At 41.9% G+C, this 20,665-nt stretch overlaps 2 protein-coding genes across 2 annotated transcripts; both read right to left on the bottom strand.

Moving 5' to 3' along the window:
- Positions 1-3,536: 3,536 nt before the first annotated feature.
- Positions 3,537-8,076, bottom strand: si:ch211-256a21.4 (uncharacterized). The gene is made up of 4 exons (XM_058646113.1): positions 7,704-8,076; positions 7,327-7,550; positions 5,311-5,502; positions 3,537-4,908 (listed from the first exon to the last, which is right to left on the bottom strand). Exons 2-4 carry the CDS (start codon positions 7,517-7,519, stop codon positions 4,610-4,612), a joined length of 684 nt encoding a protein of 227 aa, XP_058502096.1. The 5' UTR covers positions 7,520-7,550; positions 7,704-8,076; the 3' UTR covers positions 3,537-4,609.
- Positions 8,077-8,364: 288 nt separating this feature from the next.
- Positions 8,365-18,888, bottom strand: accs (1-aminocyclopropane-1-carboxylate synthase homolog (Arabidopsis)(non-functional)). Its single transcript, XM_058646112.1, has 16 exons — positions 18,596-18,888; positions 17,128-17,787; positions 15,428-16,179; positions 15,276-15,335; positions 14,288-14,358; positions 14,092-14,161; positions 13,509-13,575; positions 12,875-12,972; positions 12,614-12,694; positions 12,385-12,485; positions 11,807-11,896; positions 11,653-11,698; positions 11,368-11,509; positions 9,802-9,944; positions 9,450-9,603; positions 8,365-9,250 (listed from the first exon to the last, which is right to left on the bottom strand). The coding sequence occupies exons 2-16, from the start codon at positions 17,765-17,767 to the stop codon at positions 8,832-8,834; spliced, it is 2,934 nt and encodes a 977-aa protein (XP_058502095.1). The 5' UTR covers positions 17,768-17,787; positions 18,596-18,888; the 3' UTR covers positions 8,365-8,831.
- Between the last annotated feature and the right edge of the window lie 1,777 nt (positions 18,889-20,665).

Here is a 20,665-nt window from a genome sequence, read left to right as displayed (position 1 = left end):
GTGGTAGAAAGGCATGTGTTTTCTAAAAGAAGTAGTGCAAGGACACTATATCGTTATAGAGTGTAAAAATGATGTGCTTTGCATTCAACCAAAGTGAGTCAAAATTTCAAGCATGGAGGGAGAAGTGTCAGACTCAGCCTGAATGAGCGAGTGCCTATTTCTTTCTCACAGATCTTATTGCTTTTTACATTATTCACTCCTGTGAAATTCTTCTCCCAGGATTGCTGCAACCGTGGAGTCATAGAGAGTTTTTTTTTTTTTCTCTTCTCTTCAGCCTCCTCTTGCTCCACCTCCCTGTGCCATTCACTGTCATTGAGAAAATGTACATGTGTCTCCACTAGTAGAGTAGAATCCATTATCATAAATAGGCCAATAAGTACCTTCACACAATGTGTCTCCACAGCAAAGATGCTGTTAAAGGAAGCTGGCGCCAAGTGATTATATTTGTAATTTAATTTCCGCAGTAAGGCAGAGATAAGAGAAGGGAGCGGCTACGTTTGGTCATGAATGAATGGGGTGATGAGAATGGAACTACAGCTTCATTGTCTGGACTGAGATGTCCAAGACGAAAGCACTTCCAAAGAAAGGGCAGACATGGCACATTCACAACTAGAAAACCAAAAGATACAAAAATATATGCAGCAGATTTGTTTTTTTTCTGCTCTGTTTTCAGCCAAAAAAATGCAAGGAATACATTTAAGTGCAGGATAATCAAGAAAGTCTATCTCCCTGATGTACGCAATGTCTCTGTCCTCACTGTCTGTCTCCTCAGTTCTGCTGGACAAATGTAATCAACTGGGTGCTCTGTGTGGGACGTCAATCATGAAGAGTAGCGGCTTATTGCAGATTCTACTGGCGAGATGAAGCGTGTCACAGGGAAATAAAATGACAAAAGGACACAAGGTATACTTTCCCTCTTATTCAACCTCTCTCTCTTCTGTCTACTTGTGGGGAGATTGTACGACGGCAAACGTCAAATTCCCTGACTTTTCCATTTTCCAAGAGTGTCCACTTATAACGATGACAATGCAGCGGAGAGAACAATGCTGCAGCAGTCGACTACATCAGAAAACATGTGAGGATACAGGGAGCTGGTGGTAAAGGGCGGAGGGAAAAGTCTATATGGCACAAACTTCATACAAATCAGACGCCACATGCTGCTGTGTGGAATTCAGGGACAGTGTGAAACTATGCTGTAGCATCTCAAATTCTAGACCCCCCCACCCCCCCCCCTCCCCCTCGTTGTTCTCTCCCACCTCTCATCTCATGTCGGTTTCTTCCCTGCTGCCTTCTTTCTGCACATTCCCCTCCGTGTCTTGCTTTTGAACCCCCGGCAGCATTAACCTGTCACCAGAGTTACAAATGCTCTGAATTATGTAAACCGCGGAGAAACAAAACTGCAAAAATCACCGCGTTCACTCACGGTTATGTCACAATTCATCATGTTCCCCACATGGAGCCAAATAAAATTAGACTTATTAAGTATTCCAGTGCATTCTGGCTCCAAATCATCTAAATGTATTAATCACACTTTGTCTGCCCCACAAATTAAAGTCAAACACATACAGTACATACACAGGTTTTGATTCATTCATTTATTTAATTATTTATTTGGCTGTTTTGGTGCTTTTATTCATTAAGTGCAAGACTTTCATTAGATGCCACTGCAAGGAGGCAGAGGGATAAATGTTACACCAGCACCACCAAATGGTAAAAGAGAAAACAACAACTTTCTGTCCCCCTTTTTCCTCGCCCCTAAATACTAACTAACAGCTCTGAGCGTCAGATTAAAGGATGCTTTGCTTTGGCAGTTGGCAAGTTTATTTATTTATCATAATGAACACAACCGCAGACACACAGGGGCGCGGAGGAGCACTCACACACAGTACCGAGGGGTAGCGTCGTGGCAGTGCAGCATAATTAGTAGGACATGGCTGTATAATTGGTCTCTAATTGATATGAAGAGCAGTGGTTTAGCTCCGGCTGTGTTCTACACGAGCCGCCGGCAGCGGGCAGGCAAACGCCAGCAGCCTGTTTTTGGTATCTCGGTGCCATCTTCTGATTGATGTCTCTGTGGCAAATGCCCTTCAACACTCTGCACCAGCAAATCTCTCTGTGTGTCTATCAGGTCACCGGTCTATCTCTGTGTAACATCGCCCCACCGTTCATCTGCCATTTCTTGCTTTGTGCCCAAACATCTCTCTATCTCTTTCCCTCCATCTCCACATTGATTTGGTGCCGCCTGACTCTGAAGGCATTCTCAACCTTTGGTCCGTTTCTCTCACAGGAGGGCTGACAGAGCAGCGTTTGTGGTTTGGGAAGGTGAAAAAGTGGCCGGTTTGTTTATGAGACACGGGCAGCCATAAAAGACCGGCTGCTTTCAAGGGCCAAGACAGTGAATACCAGGGGAAATAAAAGACTCTTTAGAAGGAAAGGAAATCAATTTTAAAAGTGCTGTTATTTACAAAAGAAAGTGGGTTACCTGCTCTCTTAATTTAGCAAATGAGTTTTGAAGTGATTTCTTTTTCTTTTACTAAGAGAAATGAACTAAAATTACACAGCTGAGCGGCTCTGTTGAACACACACGCACACACACACACAAGGACAGGAGCGGATGGATTTGAAGTAAGGACCGAGATGCTCCAAGAACCCTTCTGCTCATGGATTGCGTGCTGATGCAAGACGACCTTCAAGGACATTCTCCTCATTTACACGGCAATTAAGCACTATCCTCTTGGTAAATTGAAAAAGAGACAAAAATCCTCTGTGGATTTAATAACAAACTCATTACCAGGGGCCCAACAGGGCGGAACTGCCTTTTAATTAGAGCAACACCTGATTAACGCCCAATTAACAGAGCCAGAGCCACTTAATTCTTCTCCACTTTGGCAGGTTGAGAACATAAACATAAGCAGTCCAGCATCAGGGTGCTTCCTTGTGTGAGAGAGAAGGGAATAACGACTTTGGAGGCAGTCTCGTGGTCCGACTGCTGGAATTAAAGAGGGGGGACGATAGAGATGTATTCATAGTCATTATCAACGTAGCCACTCACACTGTCAAGGATGTGACGTTTCGTTAACTGTAGCAGAGTGAGGGTTTTGAGTCTGCACAAAGACGTGATGAATAAACGTGCAGTGCATTTTGGAGTCAATATGACTGCTACTTTTGTTTTTAAACAGTCAAACTTAACTTTTGGAATATAACATCTTTCAAAGAATTGAGAAGCAGCCACATCCACCAAGGGAGTTTCCCCTCCCGACCGCCACGGAGATCAGTTCTGACAATCGCAGATCAGTCTGAAAACAGTTATTGTTGAATGAGCAGCGTATTTAAAAGCCCCCTTTCCCACGTTTAGTTCTCTCAAAACATCGTCTGTTACAATTCAACCATTGCCAAATAATGATTATTGTCGTCTCCGCGACCCTGAATGTCTCGCTATAGTTGTGGTTAGATCAAGAGTCACACAGCGACATTTCCGCGCTGCTCACAGGAAGTGATTTGTTTCATGCCAAGATAAGAGAGTGGGAATGCTCACACTGTGGTCACAGGAGGTTTATTATGATCGAAAACACAAAACGTTTCAGAAGAGAATTCTAATTCTCAAAAAAATAAATACATAAAAAATAAACTCTTCATAACCCCCCCCAATCATCTGCTGGTGTATACACACAAGTGTTCCCTCAGTCAAGTGTGATAGTATTGCTTGACAGAAAAGATATTGTTACATAGTTCCTGCTAAAAAAAATTAGAGGAAGGACTCATAGAGTGCAAACCTCCACCCACAGTTTCACTTTTCAGTCAAAATGTAATCAGTTGTATTCCTGGGTAAAAACCTCCCCAGAAAATATAATCTAAATCTTTACCTTTGGTTTTTGATTTATTCTGCCCCCAGACAGACAGACAGGCGGACAGACAGGCAGACAGAAAACATGACCTCCTCAGCAGAGGTAAAGATAAGGTAAAGTGCATGGTCAGCATATGATAACAAAACTGTGAAACATACTGTAGTTTAAGTTAGTATTTCACAGTGACATTGTCCTGTACACCATACATCAAATGTCTCACATTACCACATTCATAATGATCTTTAAGAGTTTTGGTCATCACACGATGGCATTAGATGAACATTCATCAGTACCTTTAGACATTTTAGACAAGTTCAAAAAAGTTTAAAAAGCTGGATCTCTGTCTCAGCTCCATGTCCATGGACCAATGGAGTCGCTCCCTGGTGGCTAATTGCTACCTCCATCCTCTTTCCTGGGCTTGACAACATGATTTATTTATTTTTTTTACAGTCTTTGATCTCTTGATGAGAGAGTGTTCTACTCTGGTCCTTAGTGTTTTTTTTCCCTTTTCATACTGAAAACATTCTGCAGCATCGACCGCCACAGTCATCCACTACTGGACTCGACGTTCAAGATCCAGAGCTTTAAATTTGTGTAGCCACATTTTAACTCCCTGGGTTAATCAGTATTCAGTCTGGTCGTACTGTTACATAAACACGCAACAAAATTGCCGCTCTCCGTGTGCATTCACGTGCAACTCACACGTTCACCATTATTTTCTCTGTCATGTCCTAATCTCTGCATCCCATTCAAGGAGCTGACATTTACCTCTGTGGAATAACGCTGCTTTGGCTGTTGCCAGGGTGATACCCATCGCTAAAAGAGTGCTTAGCGGCATTAAGCTGAGAGGAAATCCGCCACGACTCCACAGCCCTCTCTAAGTCGGGCAGGATGTCTGGCACGACAATCTGTTCAGCAATAAAGACTATAGTCTCCACGACCAGCAGCAGGACCCAACCTAAAGCCCCGAGCCAGTAGGAAGAGCCGAGCTGAGAGAAGTCCTGTTGGATTTCCTCTCGGTGCTGATACGTGAAGAGAGCCCAGCCAAGGAGGAAGAAGAAACCTGACAGGAGACAAAAAAACAGTTAAATCAAGTATCGTTGTGATGGAATACAAAGCCATTAAGGTCAATTATTGCACGCCTGGAGCTTTAGAAACGAGTTTATATGATAATGAACTGCAATTCCAAGGGAAGTAAAAAAGTCTCTTTAAAAAGTGCTGCCTTGCAGGCTATGTAAATGAGTAGTACATAAAAGAATTCCTGTAGGTGAGGGTCAGGTAGAACTACACAAACCAAAAAGTTATTTGGAGGTGAACTGGAGCTATTTAACTACTTTACTCGGGTTTCATGTATTATTTAATCCCTCCCAAAATCACAACAGTGTAATTATTAATAAAGCGAAAAAATAAAAACGTGCTGCGCCTGAGTCTGAGGGAGGCAGATGCTCCACATGCTGCTTGTTACCTGTGGAGACCATGGTGAGCAGGAGCACCGTGGTGGGGTAAAGAGCCTGTCCTGCCATGAGCAGAGAGCGAGTGTTGGAGTAGGAGCGCACTGTCTGAGATGTCCAGCAGAGGGCGAACACCAGACACAAAGCCCCAGTGCTTATAGCCATGATGGAGGAGAGAACGCCAAATACTCTCTCTGCTTCAGCAGCTGGAAGACACAAAATAACATGTTTATACACCGTGGGTAAACTGGACTGATACTGACGGTAATCTGCCGGAGTCATATTTAATGTCTGCCCTAATTAGTCAGTATGATGAAGTGAAACACATTAACGTGATGATAAATTCCCCCGCACAGCATGTGTCAAGTGTGTAACTGAAACCAGAAGTCAGAACAAGAGTTTGTGCACAAATAACACATTTGGACAAAGCAAACGCTCACAAAGACCTTTAGTTATTTGGGTTATTTGTGTAACAATGACCAGCCGTGGCTCTGTTGCCATTAGCAACCTGTTCTGGCACAGCTCTGAAGCACTTTGACATTGTTACACTCACTGCGTTTATGACCTCTCTGTGACCACGTAAACAAGGAAAATTACAGCTGTGGTTTCTGGGATTGTTAACTTGGCTGATCATCACAGTGGCCTGTGTTGTAGTGTTTATGTGTTAATGTGTTTAATATGTTAATGACAATGTTGTTCTTTCACTGCAGACACACGGCTTAAAGGTCAACTAAGCTATCGCAGATATTTACATTATCTAAATTCTTCTAACTGCAATTTCAATACCTTTAGTGTAATTCTTGTTTTGTAGAATCTTATATCTTTATGATTGGATCTGTTCGTGGGTTTTTCATGAGACTTTAAACCAATCTTCCTCATTTTATTATTTTCAATTGTTTGTTACGGAGAAACCACTGAAGGATTTTCACAACACGTTGTTGGCCTAAGAAAGACTTGGCGTGGATCAGACAAAGTTAGTGGGTGGATCCAGGACCTGTACGCCTCAATTTCATTTAAACCCAGAACGCAGCGCCCCAGCGGTCAGGGACACGATGACCTTCCAAAGCCCTGTTTGGTGCAACGTCTGTGGCATCATTAGCCCACGTCAGCATGCCGGATCCCGTTCTTCTATGCACCAAGACTCTGAAGCTCTGTAATTATTTTTAACAATGAGCTAAAAACCTGTTTTATTCAACATTTCAGTGACACGGGAGGAATTATTCTAGTGCATGTATTTAAAAAATAGTCTGAAGCACTTTCCTTGACATTCTGAATCATTATGTACTTTATCTTCCGTTAAATGCTTTATTAGTGATGTAAATATTATACTGTCAGGTGCTATAGAAATAATAATATGTATTATTAGGATTTTTTACTAAATTGGCCAGCCTCTCTTAGGGCCTCCTCTCAGCTTGAGTTGCCTGCCCTGTCGCAACACCGCTGGATTTGTCGACTAAAGATTTCAGTGAATAACAATAGCTTTCAGTAAAAATGACAAGGACAACAGCATTTCTTCAGCCTTTACTGGGAGCACACTCGTTCCTCACGTTCCTGTGCATAAACACACGAGCGAGGACACTTCACATGGCCCACATTACATTCAGTCCTACACTGTTTTTACCTAAAAACAACAAACTGAGAGGAGACCTAATTCCTGATGCCAAGAATGCCAAGATGCAGATGACAAAGACCAGGTTTCAGCCTATTTCCGCATATTTGCTGACAACCAAGTGTGAGCGATTTTCCCAGATAAAAAGAATGCACTTCCCTGGCAGAGGAGCAAGCACAAACTCGTTCACTACACAGTGTTACTTCAATAGTGCCTCCTGACATTGAGCCTCTCGAGAGACTCAGAGGTGTAAAATAACTTCGCCAGCGGCTGATTTCTAGTGGAACCGGTGTCTTCTCGAACACATGACATGCCTCATTAATAAATTCAGGCACATTTTATTCGACACGTCATTTGTCAATACAACATTTAACCTAACACAGGGTGATTGATTCCGTTTGTTGACTCTAAGAACACTCACCATTCAAGACAGTGCTGTGTGTGTGACCGGTCTGCTGGCTGTCAGTGCTGTTCCACTCTGCCCACAGTCCCCGATCCTTCAGCCAGAGAGGTGTCCACACTGCATAGCACACACACAGGCAACCTGCCAGCCCCACACAGGACTGGGTGAACCTGAAGCGACTGATGGAATCGTCCAGCTCCAGAAACTTCATATTTCTACACCGCTGAAGAGTGTGAGAAAAGCTGGGGAAAGAGAGGAGACAGGAGGAAATAGCTGAGTAGGAGTGCACTGATGTTAAGCAAGAGCAGGTGAGTTCCAAAACAACCCTTGTTTGTTATTTTGTTCACGTGCACCAGCAGCAACATTGTAGAATTATAATGAAAGTACAGGCTTACCTTTACTGTCGATGTTGGAATGAAGCTGTGGAGGGTGTACAAGTACAGATGAGCGAGGATTAGAGAACAGGAGCTGCTCCTATGTTACTGCTGAACAAACACGACTGAACAAACACTCTTTAACGCCCTGACACAATATTACTGTACCACTCATGACCACAAGCCCTCACATGCACACCCCGCCTCCACTGCAACGGAAACTCCCCCAAACCCGGCCTTGAATTTCCCCCCTTGCAAACTCTCCACCACGACCACTGATCCTAACAGTACGGAAAGTGAAAGCATTAAAACAATCATTCAATATTTAAGGAAGCACTTCAACAATGAGGAAGAAAGTATCAGTTAAAAAATGTTTTAAAAGTTCTCACATCCTTTGAGCAGTAACAACGCCCCCCCCGCCCCTCACAGAAACTGTGTGGGGAGTGTCAGTGGGTCATTATTCATGATACCACATTGAAGGAAACCCCACTCTTGATTTCTCACTGTGGTATAATGTGTAGTTGCAGACATTCGTCATGGCTGCATCCCCCCCCCCTCGTTTTCCTGTGCTGCAATGGAACGGCGCCCACAGGTGACAAAAGATCAGATGTAAAGAAAGAAAACACCTTCAGTTTTGCAAAACTTGTTGCTATATCTTGATATTTAATCATAAGACGTTAAATAAAGACAATGACTGATTCCTTTATTCAATTCAATTCCTTTACTGAAACACGACATAATCTGTTTAAATAAAGTGCATACGATGAATATTTAAAAATAAATGTACAATTTAGATGAAGAGATGCAAGCGGTTTGCAAATCAAACAGGACTGCTTTTGGTTGAGTTACATTTGGCATTTACTTTAACTTGAACACAAACCTTTTGACTGGATTATCAAAAGACAAAATAAATTCAAGGCCACCTCCACGGGCAGCTTGAAAATAAGGCCTCATGATCCAGATGGAGAAGTACTTTGTCCTCTTCTTCTCGTTGCTCTCCACTCCTCAAAAAACAGGAATTTGAGTTCTCACTTTGTGTCAGAAGCTTGTGGCGAGTGTTTTGCCATAAACACAGAGAGGGAGGTGGGAGATGATCGAGTGCTGCCTCTGTAACACCGGCAGTGACATTTGTGTCTGTTTATCCTGAACTCACTTTCTGGCCCTTTGCAGCAGGGCCTGGAATACGTCAAGAATCTCCGGGTCCTCTCCGGGGGACAGCTCTGGAGTTTTTTTCTCCAGCCAATCAGAGGAGCGGATTTGATGCTTGAGAGTACCAATCAGGGACTCCAGACTCTCCGTGTGCTTCGACGCTTGGCAGTCCAGCAACACAAACTCCTCAGAGGCCAGCGAACCCGTGTCAGGAACAGGGCTATCCTTCTCCTTCAGCTGGTCGGATGACTTGCTCCGGGGCGACGATGTTGAATTAACAATCGCAGCATTGTCCGAATCTCCACTGTCCTCTTTCACTGACTTTTTGCTCTCCTCACTGGCTTCTTTGACAGAGTGTGAATCCGGGCTCACGCTCCTTTCTTCAATCTCTTTCAAAGCCTCCTTGAATCGCTTCAGGCCTGACATAACACAAAACATTACCAGAACAAGTCAGGAACTATTATCCGATGAGTAATGAGTAAATGAAATTATACATAACATGTAGCTAATGTCTAAAAAATATAGCATAAAAGCTACTTGAAAATATGAAAAAGTAGCTGAAAACAAAAAATAAAAACATGAAGTTTAAGGTATATCATGTCTACACTGGAAACTGACCAAGCTGAATGTGGTCCTGTTGGTCTGCAAAGACGATGCGGAACCAGCCGGGTGTGGAGCAGTGGAAGGCCTGACCGCAGCTCATGACCACCTTGTGTCTGAGGAAACACCTCCACAGAGACAACTCTTCCTCAAACGACGACTCTCTGAGGTACTGACAAAAGAAGAGAGACAGGCGTGTGACACATCTGGCCTGCGGTAAAACACAAACAACGCTGTGAAGAAATTATAAGTGAGCCATTAAGTTAAAGAGAATTAAATGACTGTGTTATCAGCATTCCAATTCCCTATGCACAATTTAAAAGTTAATCTAGCAGCCCTTCACATCTCAGCCTAACTTTCTTGTCGTCACCTTCCTGAGGTCAGCCCAGACATACAGGGCCGCAGGCCTGTCCAGGTAAGGGATGTCCAGACTCCGCAGCTCTTCTGTCAGGTAGCTGTGAGCAGCTTTCAGTCTGTTTCTGTTTTCAGGCAGAAATTCCACACTGATCCACTCTGCAGTGTGAAAATATAAAGTGACAAAGCGTGAGTGTAAATTAAATGCTACAAATCTTGTAGCAGCTTGGCGTGCAGCAAAGCTCCAAGCAATATCCCTGTCACAACAGAAGAAGCTGAGAAAGGGAGGGGGGGGGGGGGGGCAACAATCTTCAAGACCCTGTCATTCCAGACCTGGTTTTTACATCCATCCAGAGTGATTTTAATGAACGCAATGCACCCTTCACATCCAGTCTCTACACACATTCAGAGTTTCATGTGTTAATACAGTAAGAACCACATCTTCAGCTGACTTCCCTCTTCTGACCTGCGGCATTATCACAATGAATCTAAAGTATTTTCCTCTTCATTTTATGTTTTGTCCAAAACAAGCTCAGAGTCAGTGCCTACGATCCACATGTAGGCGTTGGTGGACGATTTTTCAAGATAAAAAATCTAAAAATTAAATATTGCTAAACAACAAAAAGTAGCCTCCTGACAAAAATGGACTATGCAACGATGAAACTGTATTTACTGCACTGCAAACTGTTATTTCAAAAAGAAAAACAACAACAACTACAGATGATGGAAATATGACTACACTAATGAAAGGATAACAGAATAAGCCCTCTTCCTACCTATATATTTTTCAAGTTATTTAATTTCATGTCAAGAGGTTATAATGTCCAGTTTTTATGTATTGTATACCTGTACTGTTCTGTGTAGCAGTGTAGCTTAGAAAATAGTATCTGTGCTCCAGTTTCTGTGATGAGATGGGAGCACATACAGAGAGGTGTGGTTTCTCACAAGGTGACGTATCTGCTAAAGTGAGCAAGGCAAGCACATGTACTGTAGTGCTAAGTGTTTTTTGATTGACAGGTAAGTGGCAGGCTCGACTCAGAACTCCATGGGAGACGTGCTTGATTCCTCCCGGTTCCATAGTGCAAGCGGCACGCCAGATCACATTCATAGTATAATTTGTTTTCAGCGTCTTTTCATCGTTTCCTGAACGGCTGTTAATACCAGGTCTGAACGAGGCCTAAGTGGAGAAGAACTTGAATTCACCCTTGAATTAGTTGAAAAGCTAGCCTCCAAAGTACTTTGGATTAATGAATTTAAACTTAAACAGTGTGTAAGAATTAGTGACATCTAATGGTGCGATTGCAGATTGCAACAAACGGACGACTCCTCAACCAAAGAAGTAAGCAAAGTAAGACCTTTTCCTAAAGCACAACTACAAGGCTTATTCTTAGGCAACAAAAGTTTTCTTTTAGCAATTTTACATCAATGCAAACACTTGTGGATAGTATATTCAACAAACCCTCTGAAATGTTACACACTGGACCTTTAAGGGAACACAAACAGCTTGCTAGGAGTGTGAACTTTGACCTAGTGTCGATGGTAGACCTGACATAACGACTACATGCTAAGCCGGGATTCATACCTCTGTCTTGAAGCAATTGTGCTGCCTGGTGCTGCGTGGAACCAGAGATACCGTGGAATGAGCCCAACTGGGCCAAAGCTTCCACCAGGTCTGTGCTCTCAGTATACAGTGTGCCTATCCTCATTCCTGCCATTGCAAAGTCCTAGAAGGGAGAGGAAGTAAATGAAAATGAGCAGTGAATGCAAAAACCCAGAGGGGGGAAAAAAACCTCAGAGATTTTACAGTGTTGTCAGTAAGTATACAAACATCTCACAGACTCAGGCTCTCGTAGAGCACAGTATGTACCTTGCTCATTCCCCACATTACGTGTGTCCTCTGTGGATCGGGCAACCTGAAATAAAGGCACATTGTTCGCGGCTAAGAGTGTGTCTTCAGGCACAGCTGTAATGATTAAAGTTCTAATAAAGTAATCATGCACAAATGGGGGTTCACACAGTACCTGTCTATGCTGAGAACACTGCGAAAGGTGACAGACTCGTCAAAAATCGTCAGCATGTACACTTCGTCTACAATGGTGTGCAGCTCATTTCTGAAAGCAGGTACAGGTGGAGGGAAAGATAACAGAAATATATACAGTGACGAGTCAATAAACCATGGTTTTATATTGTTAATTACTGGTGACAACAAAGAACTGCGACATAAATGTAAAATGCGTCCGTCGACATCCAGGGTCAGCGTAAAAAGCACAGAGGTTTAACGATTACAACAGCTCTGCGCCTACAGAGAGAGTTAGGCGGGCAAGTTCATTTGGAAAACAGTAGATGATGCAGGGGACACAGTGGCACATGGCTGTACTTGACAATACGCTGTTGGTTAAGGAGTGGTGATAAAAGAACATCAAGAGAGAATGATATTCCACACACGAGACAGTGCCCTCAGCCACACAATAAAAGAGTTCAGACCAGGAGCCGCTTACAGTAGCTTTGCAGTGTGTTTACAGGAGCCAGAGGAAATGTAGACTGTGGGGGATTACAGCGTTACAGGCAACAACACGAGACAATAGTGGAGCAAAAATACCTTTTGGCAAACTCCAAAAAAGCGGTCATCTCCTCCGAGGTGTAGACATCAGCCAGAGGGTTATGGGGGTTCATGAGTATAACAGCTCGGACCATTAAACCCTGAAACAGAGGAAGAAGGTAGAAACTGTATCACAGTCTTTACAGATTATTACCAGAGTTTTTTTTTAAATGGTACGTTTTTGTTAATATTTATTAAGGTGTTAAGGAAACATGCTTTTATGAATTACCTCTCGCTTGGCTTTTTTCAGACCTGCGTCTAGCTTCTCTACAGTGAGGTGAAACGGTTGACTGTCTTTGCAACCGTCAACCTGCAAAAATAAAAAGGAAAAAAAAAATTACACCAACGTCCAAATTGGACAGCTGACAGCACACGATGCACTTAAAGCTGAATTCACACTGAAACTGTATGTACTGTAATGTGTACATACAGTCAGGGAGGAACAAACCAAACAAAGGACTGAAAGTACTTCAGGTTTCTGTCTTCCTACCTCACAGTCCAGTGGAACATGGAAGAGTTTAACGTCGCTATACAAATGTAAATCCTCGGTGATAACGCCGTAGAAAGGAGTCGGAATAAGAATGACGTCTGCAACGCAATGAATAACATGAGTATCACCACTTATCATCTCTTTCCAATTTCTACACAATTTTGCTGATTTATTTTGTGTGTTTTTATACATATTTCTAGTATGTGTATATAGCATGAATGCTTATATATACCTGTGTATACATATATATATATATATATATACATATATGTGTGTTTAAAGATTGTGTATGAGCATCTCTATCTATCTATCGTATATGTAAACATGCAAGTTCAAGTATTTAAATCCACCAATTAGTCCACTTTGTTACTCTAATTTAGAAAGATGATGCTTTGGCATCGTTTTAAAGTTTCAGTCTCAGTATTAGCTAATGAGCAAAAGAAAACATGCTTCAGTGCTTAAATGAAGGCATTGTTTGCAATACAGTGGCTTTAAAAGACACACCAATTATTTTTTTAAATTAAGTGTTGTGGGAATAATTATGTTATAATAATCTTGGGCTTCATACAAAAATGTAAAAATAGATAGAATATAGATGTATTGCGTTCTTCAATGACTGTATTGGTGAACTTACCGTCAGGGTCACAAATGACTGCAGCGAGGCATGAGAAGAGCGAACCACAACCGTTCATCACCACAACCTGAACACAAACACACAAATGACCTCATTACAGAGCAGCTTGGAGAAGGAGGTCTGATATATTCATATACATGCAATTAAACAGCCGCTCATTATGTCTGCTTACTAAGTTTATAATCATTAGTAAGTTATTGCCTTCACCAAAGTAGGTTATATTTTGGATGGGTTTTCTGTTTGTATTTGTATTAAATTTTCCGGGGATAGAGATTTTGGTCCAAGATGGACGATAGGGGTGTGTATTGATTGCAGCCTTGGTGGAGGTTTTCGCTCTCTCATTGCTTTGGCAAGATCAAATAAATGAACTGATTCCAGATATTGGCTTTTCACCTGCTGGTGGAACTAATTCATGATCTCAACTGTAAATCAGAAAAAATCTAGAAACTCTGAAACAGAGACACTGAAGACAATTACCATTCATTCACTTCTTCTCATCCACCGTCATTGTCAGTTTTCTCCCACACATTATTTGTGTTGCTTGTGTTATTTGCTGACATTTTAAGTGACAATTTGAACTTACGTTGTCAGCTTTGAGTGGGTTTGGAGAAGAGCAGTAATGAGTCAGGAACTTTGCGACCGCCTCTCTGAGGCTGAAAGAGAGGAGAAAGGAGCAGTTTTGAAATTGTTCATCTTGTAAAAAAAAAAAACTTACTTCACCAGGAGCCACAGGACAAACACTCTTCTAATGAAAACAGAGATCCACATAAATCTCTTACAATGTGTGTCCCCTCCAGTCTGAATACTGCAACAAGGACGGGTCAATATGCAGCATGTCAGGCTTGGTCAGCTGCAACACAGAAAATATGTCAATGAAATTCATTCTAGGAGCATTTTTTGCAATAATACTTTTTACTAATCCAACACAATCTGATCAGACTGTTAATTAGAGATGGACAATAGGGTGAAATTGAATTTTTGAAACCCTATTTTTAAACCCACAGTATGTCATTTCTCTCTCTATCTCTCACTGAAAACAATAACAAAATCCAAAACAAAAGTGTGATGATGTTGGGGAGCAGTGGTGGGATCATGAGCTTCAGCTCATTTCCTGATTAAGTGACCGACCCACTCTGTCTTTTTGCCAAGGTCACTTACAGCAATTTTTTGGTTAGATACGCCACACAACGATCAGCTTTTTTAAGTGTGACACCAACTCACTGCCATTTCAAAGTATAAAGGACTCTAGCATTTATGTTCCCATTCTGTCTCCATTCATTTTAAGGAATTAAATTAAATTAATACATTTTTTAACGTGGCTTTTATTGTGAAAGCCCTGGCATTTATCTGAGAACTGAGAAGTATTTAGAGCACTAAAAGTTTATTATTTATGGCAATTTAAGCCAAACTGTATGCAAAATATTGCATCAGCTCCACAGAGAAAATTATGTGTTTAAAAGGTGACAAATCTTCAATAAATACACACACATTGCTGTGGATTTAAAGAGTGTTAATGTTTGTACACTACCCAAAAATATATAACATTAGTTCTGGTATTTTTGGATATTTTAATGTACAAACATTACATAAAGTTGTGCATCTTTAACTGTCATTTTCACACAAAATAAATTCAAATGTGATGATTTGACCTATTTGTTGTTACACATTTTATCTTAATCAAATAATTGTCACGTCTTTCGATTTGGATGTTGCACTTGGTCATGTTGCTCTTCTGCGATTAATTGTGCAGCTCCATTGTTTGCTCACCCGTTTGTGAAGAAGATCATAGCACAGTTTGTTTTCACTCGTTCCCATGTTGATTACACCCTAGACATTAGGAAAAAAAGGACTTTTGTAAATCTTCATAATAATGTGAAACAACAAGTCAGAGATAATCAACATCAAGGCGCCCTACTTACATCAGGATTGTCCCTGTTATGGTGTGTGTCCATTGCATACTGAGCAAAGCCTTCCTGGAGAATCCCCTGATGCTGTCGGATGCGATTACCACGTTTGGATAGGTACACGCTACGGTGGGGAATCTCTGCTGAAACATCTTGGGAAATTTTGCAGGCCTTGACAGATGTGGGTGGTGCTAATGTTTTTGTCTCCTGAGGGGAAACAGCCTGTGATGCGGGAGCATCAATAGGCAGCTGAGGAGAAGATGTTGAGGCAGAAGAGGCAGCCTTGGTCAACTGCGAAGAGGTCAGGGGAGTTTGGGTTGGGACAGAGGGGTCAGTCTGTGTCATGGCCGTGGTCGGAGGAGCCTTTCCAACAGCAAGCAGCGCTCCTGTCAGCATGCTGAACAGGCGGAGCTCATGCTGGCGCTCCTGCTCTGCCCTCCTCTCCTCCCTCTGCTGCCTGCGCTCCTCAGCCTGCAGCTCTCTCTCTAACCTCACCTCCTCCAGAGAGAGGAGGCGCTCCTCTGCTGACTTCTGCCAGTTCAGGAAGCTGACCAGGGTTTTATCCAGGCTGCCATGATGACCACCACCCCTAGAACCTCCATGGTTCCATGAGGTTCTCCCACCGTGGCGACGCTTTCGCTGCCTCCCAGAAGCTGGGGAATGAGGTGCCTCCTTGGTGGGCAGTTCAAATGTGTTCAGTATTACAGGAACACCAACAGTTTGGGAGGCCGTTGTGGCAGGAGCAGCAAGGTTCACATCACTAAAACCTGGAAATAGGAAAAAAGACTTTTCAACTAGTGTATCTCCCTCAAAAATGAGTCTGTTTTAGGAAGAATTCCAGAACTACTAGTTAAAATAACAATGTAATATGCATACAATTTTTTATTCTTTGTCTATTGAGAGGAGTGGAAGGGGTGGATAGAGTCAAATGGCCTAAAGCTTGCTGCATATCACAATCATTTATAGTACTGCTATTTTCTTACACCCCTATCTTCAACTACGTAATTTTAAATTAAATGAAGACGTTCTCTGTGTAAATGCATCTAAATATTTTCCTGGTCCTGTGACCATATCAAACAATAGGTCTTCCATGCAAAAGCTGCAGCTTTGTTTTGTTTCAGCTGCAGTTGAGCAAATAAGAGGGAATTGACAACTACAGAGACCATCGTCCCATGTGTGACCATCATCCTATGTGCTTTGCTCACTGCTTCAACTAATGCAGCCAAACTAGTGGACACCGGTGTTAAGTGTCAGTGGAGGACAGAGTATAATAGGAGAGAGATTTAAAAAATCTGACATGGGTGTATTTCAGTTTTGACAAACAAACAAAACAACTTATGTAGACACTGTCAGATTGTGGTGACCGACTGTAGGTCAAAAAGATCCAGTCAGGTCAAAAGATGTATTGAACCCTTCTTCACCATGACAGCATGAGATCACACGATATGTCAGTGAATACACAGCCAAAGGCCATTTTCTCCAGTGGACAATAAAGAAGAAGGTTCAAGAAGGTAGTAAACACACTGAAGCTTAAGTATAAGATCCCATCAGAGACAAACCTTGGTCAAACACTAAAACCAGCTCTCTACAAAGAGGCAAAAGCTGAAGTCACACAGGGACTAAATCAATCACATAGGACTGCATCAGCTACTCACAGCAATATCATAATCAATATGAATGATTATGTATTAGTAATTGTCAGTTGGATTACAAACCTGAAGGTGAGATTCTTGTATTTGTGGAGCTCTCTCCTTGACCCAGTGTGTCCTCTGGCCCCAGTAGAGATTGCCCATCAGTTTCCTGGTCATCTCCAGACCCATAATACATCTCCGGCGGTGCAGAATTTGCATTCAACATGCTCTGCTCATCGTCTTCACATTTTATATCCAGGGGATCGCCGGTTTTGGGAGGCTGACCAAACAGAAACCCACCTGAGGACACAGGACCAAAGGAGCTAGCTGGGACTCCTTGCAAGTACGTGTCAGGCCCCACGGGATTCTGAAACACCTGTTGAGCTATGACAGCTCCACCCAAGGAGGAGTAGGTAATGGATGGTCGGTTGGCCAGCACTCTGTCCATCACATCATAAAACTTCCAGGACCTCATCTTGTGGTTGTCTTTGATTCGGCGGTACTCCAGCTTCATCTTTTTGATCTTCTCCCTGCACTGGTCACCTGTGCGGAAAATGCCTTTTTCTCGCAGGATGTGGGCAATGCGGTCAAACACACGCTGGTTGCGCAGCGAGCTCTCCAGCTCGATCTGGACCGAGTCATCAGACCACAGCTGGAGCAGCTCCACTATCTCCTGGTCAGTCCAGTTGCTGCCTCGCTCGTGCCTCCTACCACGAAAGTCCATCCTTCAAGTTACTGAAGGATCTGGAAAAAAAGGAAGGAGTGGAAGCAAAGAAGTTAGCTCCACCACCGGATTATTACTTAAATATAACACATTATTGTCCTCAGTCATTTGATAAATGAGCACTAAAACTGTGTTTCTTGATCCAAGCATTACCTGTTATCATGTTAAATGTTTAGAACATACATTCATTTATTTTAATATAAAATTGCACTCCAGAGGCAGCATTGCCACAAATTGCAGATTGAAATAGGAGAGACAGTCCACAGGAATTGATTAATAAAAGTTATATAATTTAGTCAGGTCATGAGTGACCTTTACTTGGCACTAATCAATGCTAGAAGTGGCATACTGTGTGTGATCTATCTCCAAACTCCTACAAACACCTTGATTCCTGTAAAAAACAAGAGAGGGTGCGGGTTTGGTCAAGCAGTGGTGTGTTTTGCAACACCTAAAAAATGCCTGTTGTCATTTATACTGTAAAATATGTGCTAGTTTCATGCTACTTTGTGGCTAAAGTGTTTATATTCAATACTGTAATGAATTGTTTTACTGACATCATCTGAATTTGACTTCCATGATGTTTGAATAGCTAGTGCACATATCGTTTTTATTTGTAAAATGAAAGCACTCTACATATCCGAGTCCTCCCCCTGAAATCAAGCACCCCCTTAAAGATATAACATCCGCCCCTGGAAACAGGCACGAGAAACGAGCAACCGGAACACCGTCCCACGTTAAGGAACACAGAGACAAATGCTGGCTTTTAATGTTGTAACCATGATCTTAGTTCATTAAATAACTGAAATATGTACGCGCTCGTTTACGCACCTGTGTTCTTTCACCGTAAATCAAAAGTGCATCTCCTCCGACACTGCTTGTGGTTGTGGAGCTGTCTCTCACTTGTACCATCCACGGAGGTCGACTCATGTCACGGCTGACGTTAAACCGGTTTGGAACGATTTGGACCAGCAGGGCTTTGTTCCAAACCGGTGCTAAAATGTATCACTAACAATAACAAGACACACATATGTCACAAGTTGGTGAAATAGGAGTGAGACGCGTACAGGCATTTCTACATCCGGGTTGACGGCACATGCGTGCTGCCCTTATTCCGGGCTAACTTTGGTCCGTGTTAACGGGGGGGTGGGGAGCTGTTGAAAGCGGGCTGTGTTTCACTTTCCAAGCTGCAGCAGGATAGACCAAGTGTGCGGGTCAGACTGGGAGCTTTGTGTTATGGCTCCCTCTACCGTTCAGTGTGCCGTCTCCTCATCCGCATCAATTGACTGTAACGTCAGTAGATATCCACTAGATGGCGGTCACACACAGCGGCACTATCAAGTACAGAGCGGCTGTCTGCAAATGAAGGGTGTGTTTGGTTTACAAACTGGTGTGGCCCGAAATTCCTTTGTATGCATTAGACAACCATCCCAGCCACGATGATAATGGTGGTGTGGATTTATTTTTGGGTATAAATTATAAATTGTACTGTATTGTATTCTCTGATACAATTCATAAAATATCTAATATAGACCATCATCTCTATGAAAAATAAGGCAAATATTACTCTAATACACTAATTACTGTCCTTGATTGTTTTTCACAGAAATATGTAGATAATTGCAATCAATTAGTTATTCGATTGCATAGTTTTACTCCCAAAACTGGCACATATCTGAATTTTGATTAGTGCCAGTGGCTGATTGTACTCAATTCCATTGTAAGTCGCTTTGGATAAAAGCGTCTGCTAAATGACATGTAATGTAATGTAATGTAATATAGAATAGCAATAGATGTAGAAAATTTACATTGGATTTGTTTTATATGTGGCTTCCAACAGGGATTGTGATCTATACTCTTTCAATTCCATCTCCATCTTATACTTTAATGTAGTTCTACAGTTTCTGGTCATTTCTGCACATCGTGAGTAATCAGCAATGTATAGAAATGTATCTCATTAGATACTGTAAAAATATCATGAACATAAAGTAAAAATAGCTTAGGTCCCGATAATGAACCTTGTGGAATACCCTCTTAAGATGTGATTCTGTATCATTAATATTTCACACCTGTTGTAAAATGTGTCAAATGATGTAAATCATAAACCAATAGTGTGTCTCTATATATATATTTATCTCTATCTGGTGCTGTTGCTATGTTTGTCCACAAATTCAATCTCAGCTGCAGACGCTGCTCCCATTGACCCTTGTTGACAATCACTCAATAACTCATGTTCCTCGGAAAATGATGTCAGCAGATCCCGAGGACATGAACTATGAGGAGAGTTTAATGGACCCAGAATATGTTTTTTGTTTGTCTGATTTGAAATAAGAAATAACTTTGGCCGTCTGAATAACTGGGACTACAAAGCTAACCCTAACCCTGAGTTTAATTATCCATGTATGAGCGGATTCACCTGAACGCAGCGTCGACAGAACCATGAACAAAAGGACAGCAGATGACTCGACGACATAATAGTGTAATCATGAAATTGCAGATATACAGCTATAAGTAATGTTGATAAATTGTGTGTTGATCGGTTTATTTGCACAGCTGTGCTTTACAGAAAGAAAAAATTTTTTCATTTTGTTCACAATGTTATAGTAAAAGTGTGTGTTACATTAGCACATTCATATAAAATACAAGTATATATCAAATGTCACCACTCAATTCAATTCAGTCTGTTTTATGGGCAACAAACAAACAAACACTAAATGCAGTACATAAAACATTCCAAAGGCACTGAGAAAGTTGTGATGACATGGAACCTATAAAGGTATATAAACATAAATGTCTCCACAGCAGTGAACAGTGGACCAGAGAGATGTCAATGCTCGATGCATCAAGTCAGCCAGTAAATTTAACAACAAGATTCCTCATAACATCGGGATGAGTATTGAC

The sequence above is a fragment of the Solea solea genome, chromosome 12 (assembly GCF_958295425.1).
Source record: "Solea solea chromosome 12, fSolSol10.1, whole genome shotgun sequence".
NCBI classification, from domain to species: Eukaryota; Metazoa; Chordata; class Actinopteri; order Pleuronectiformes; family Soleidae; genus Solea; species Solea solea.
The sequence above is the reverse complement of the archived record's forward strand: the minus strand, read 5'-3'. Positions and strand labels throughout refer to the sequence as shown.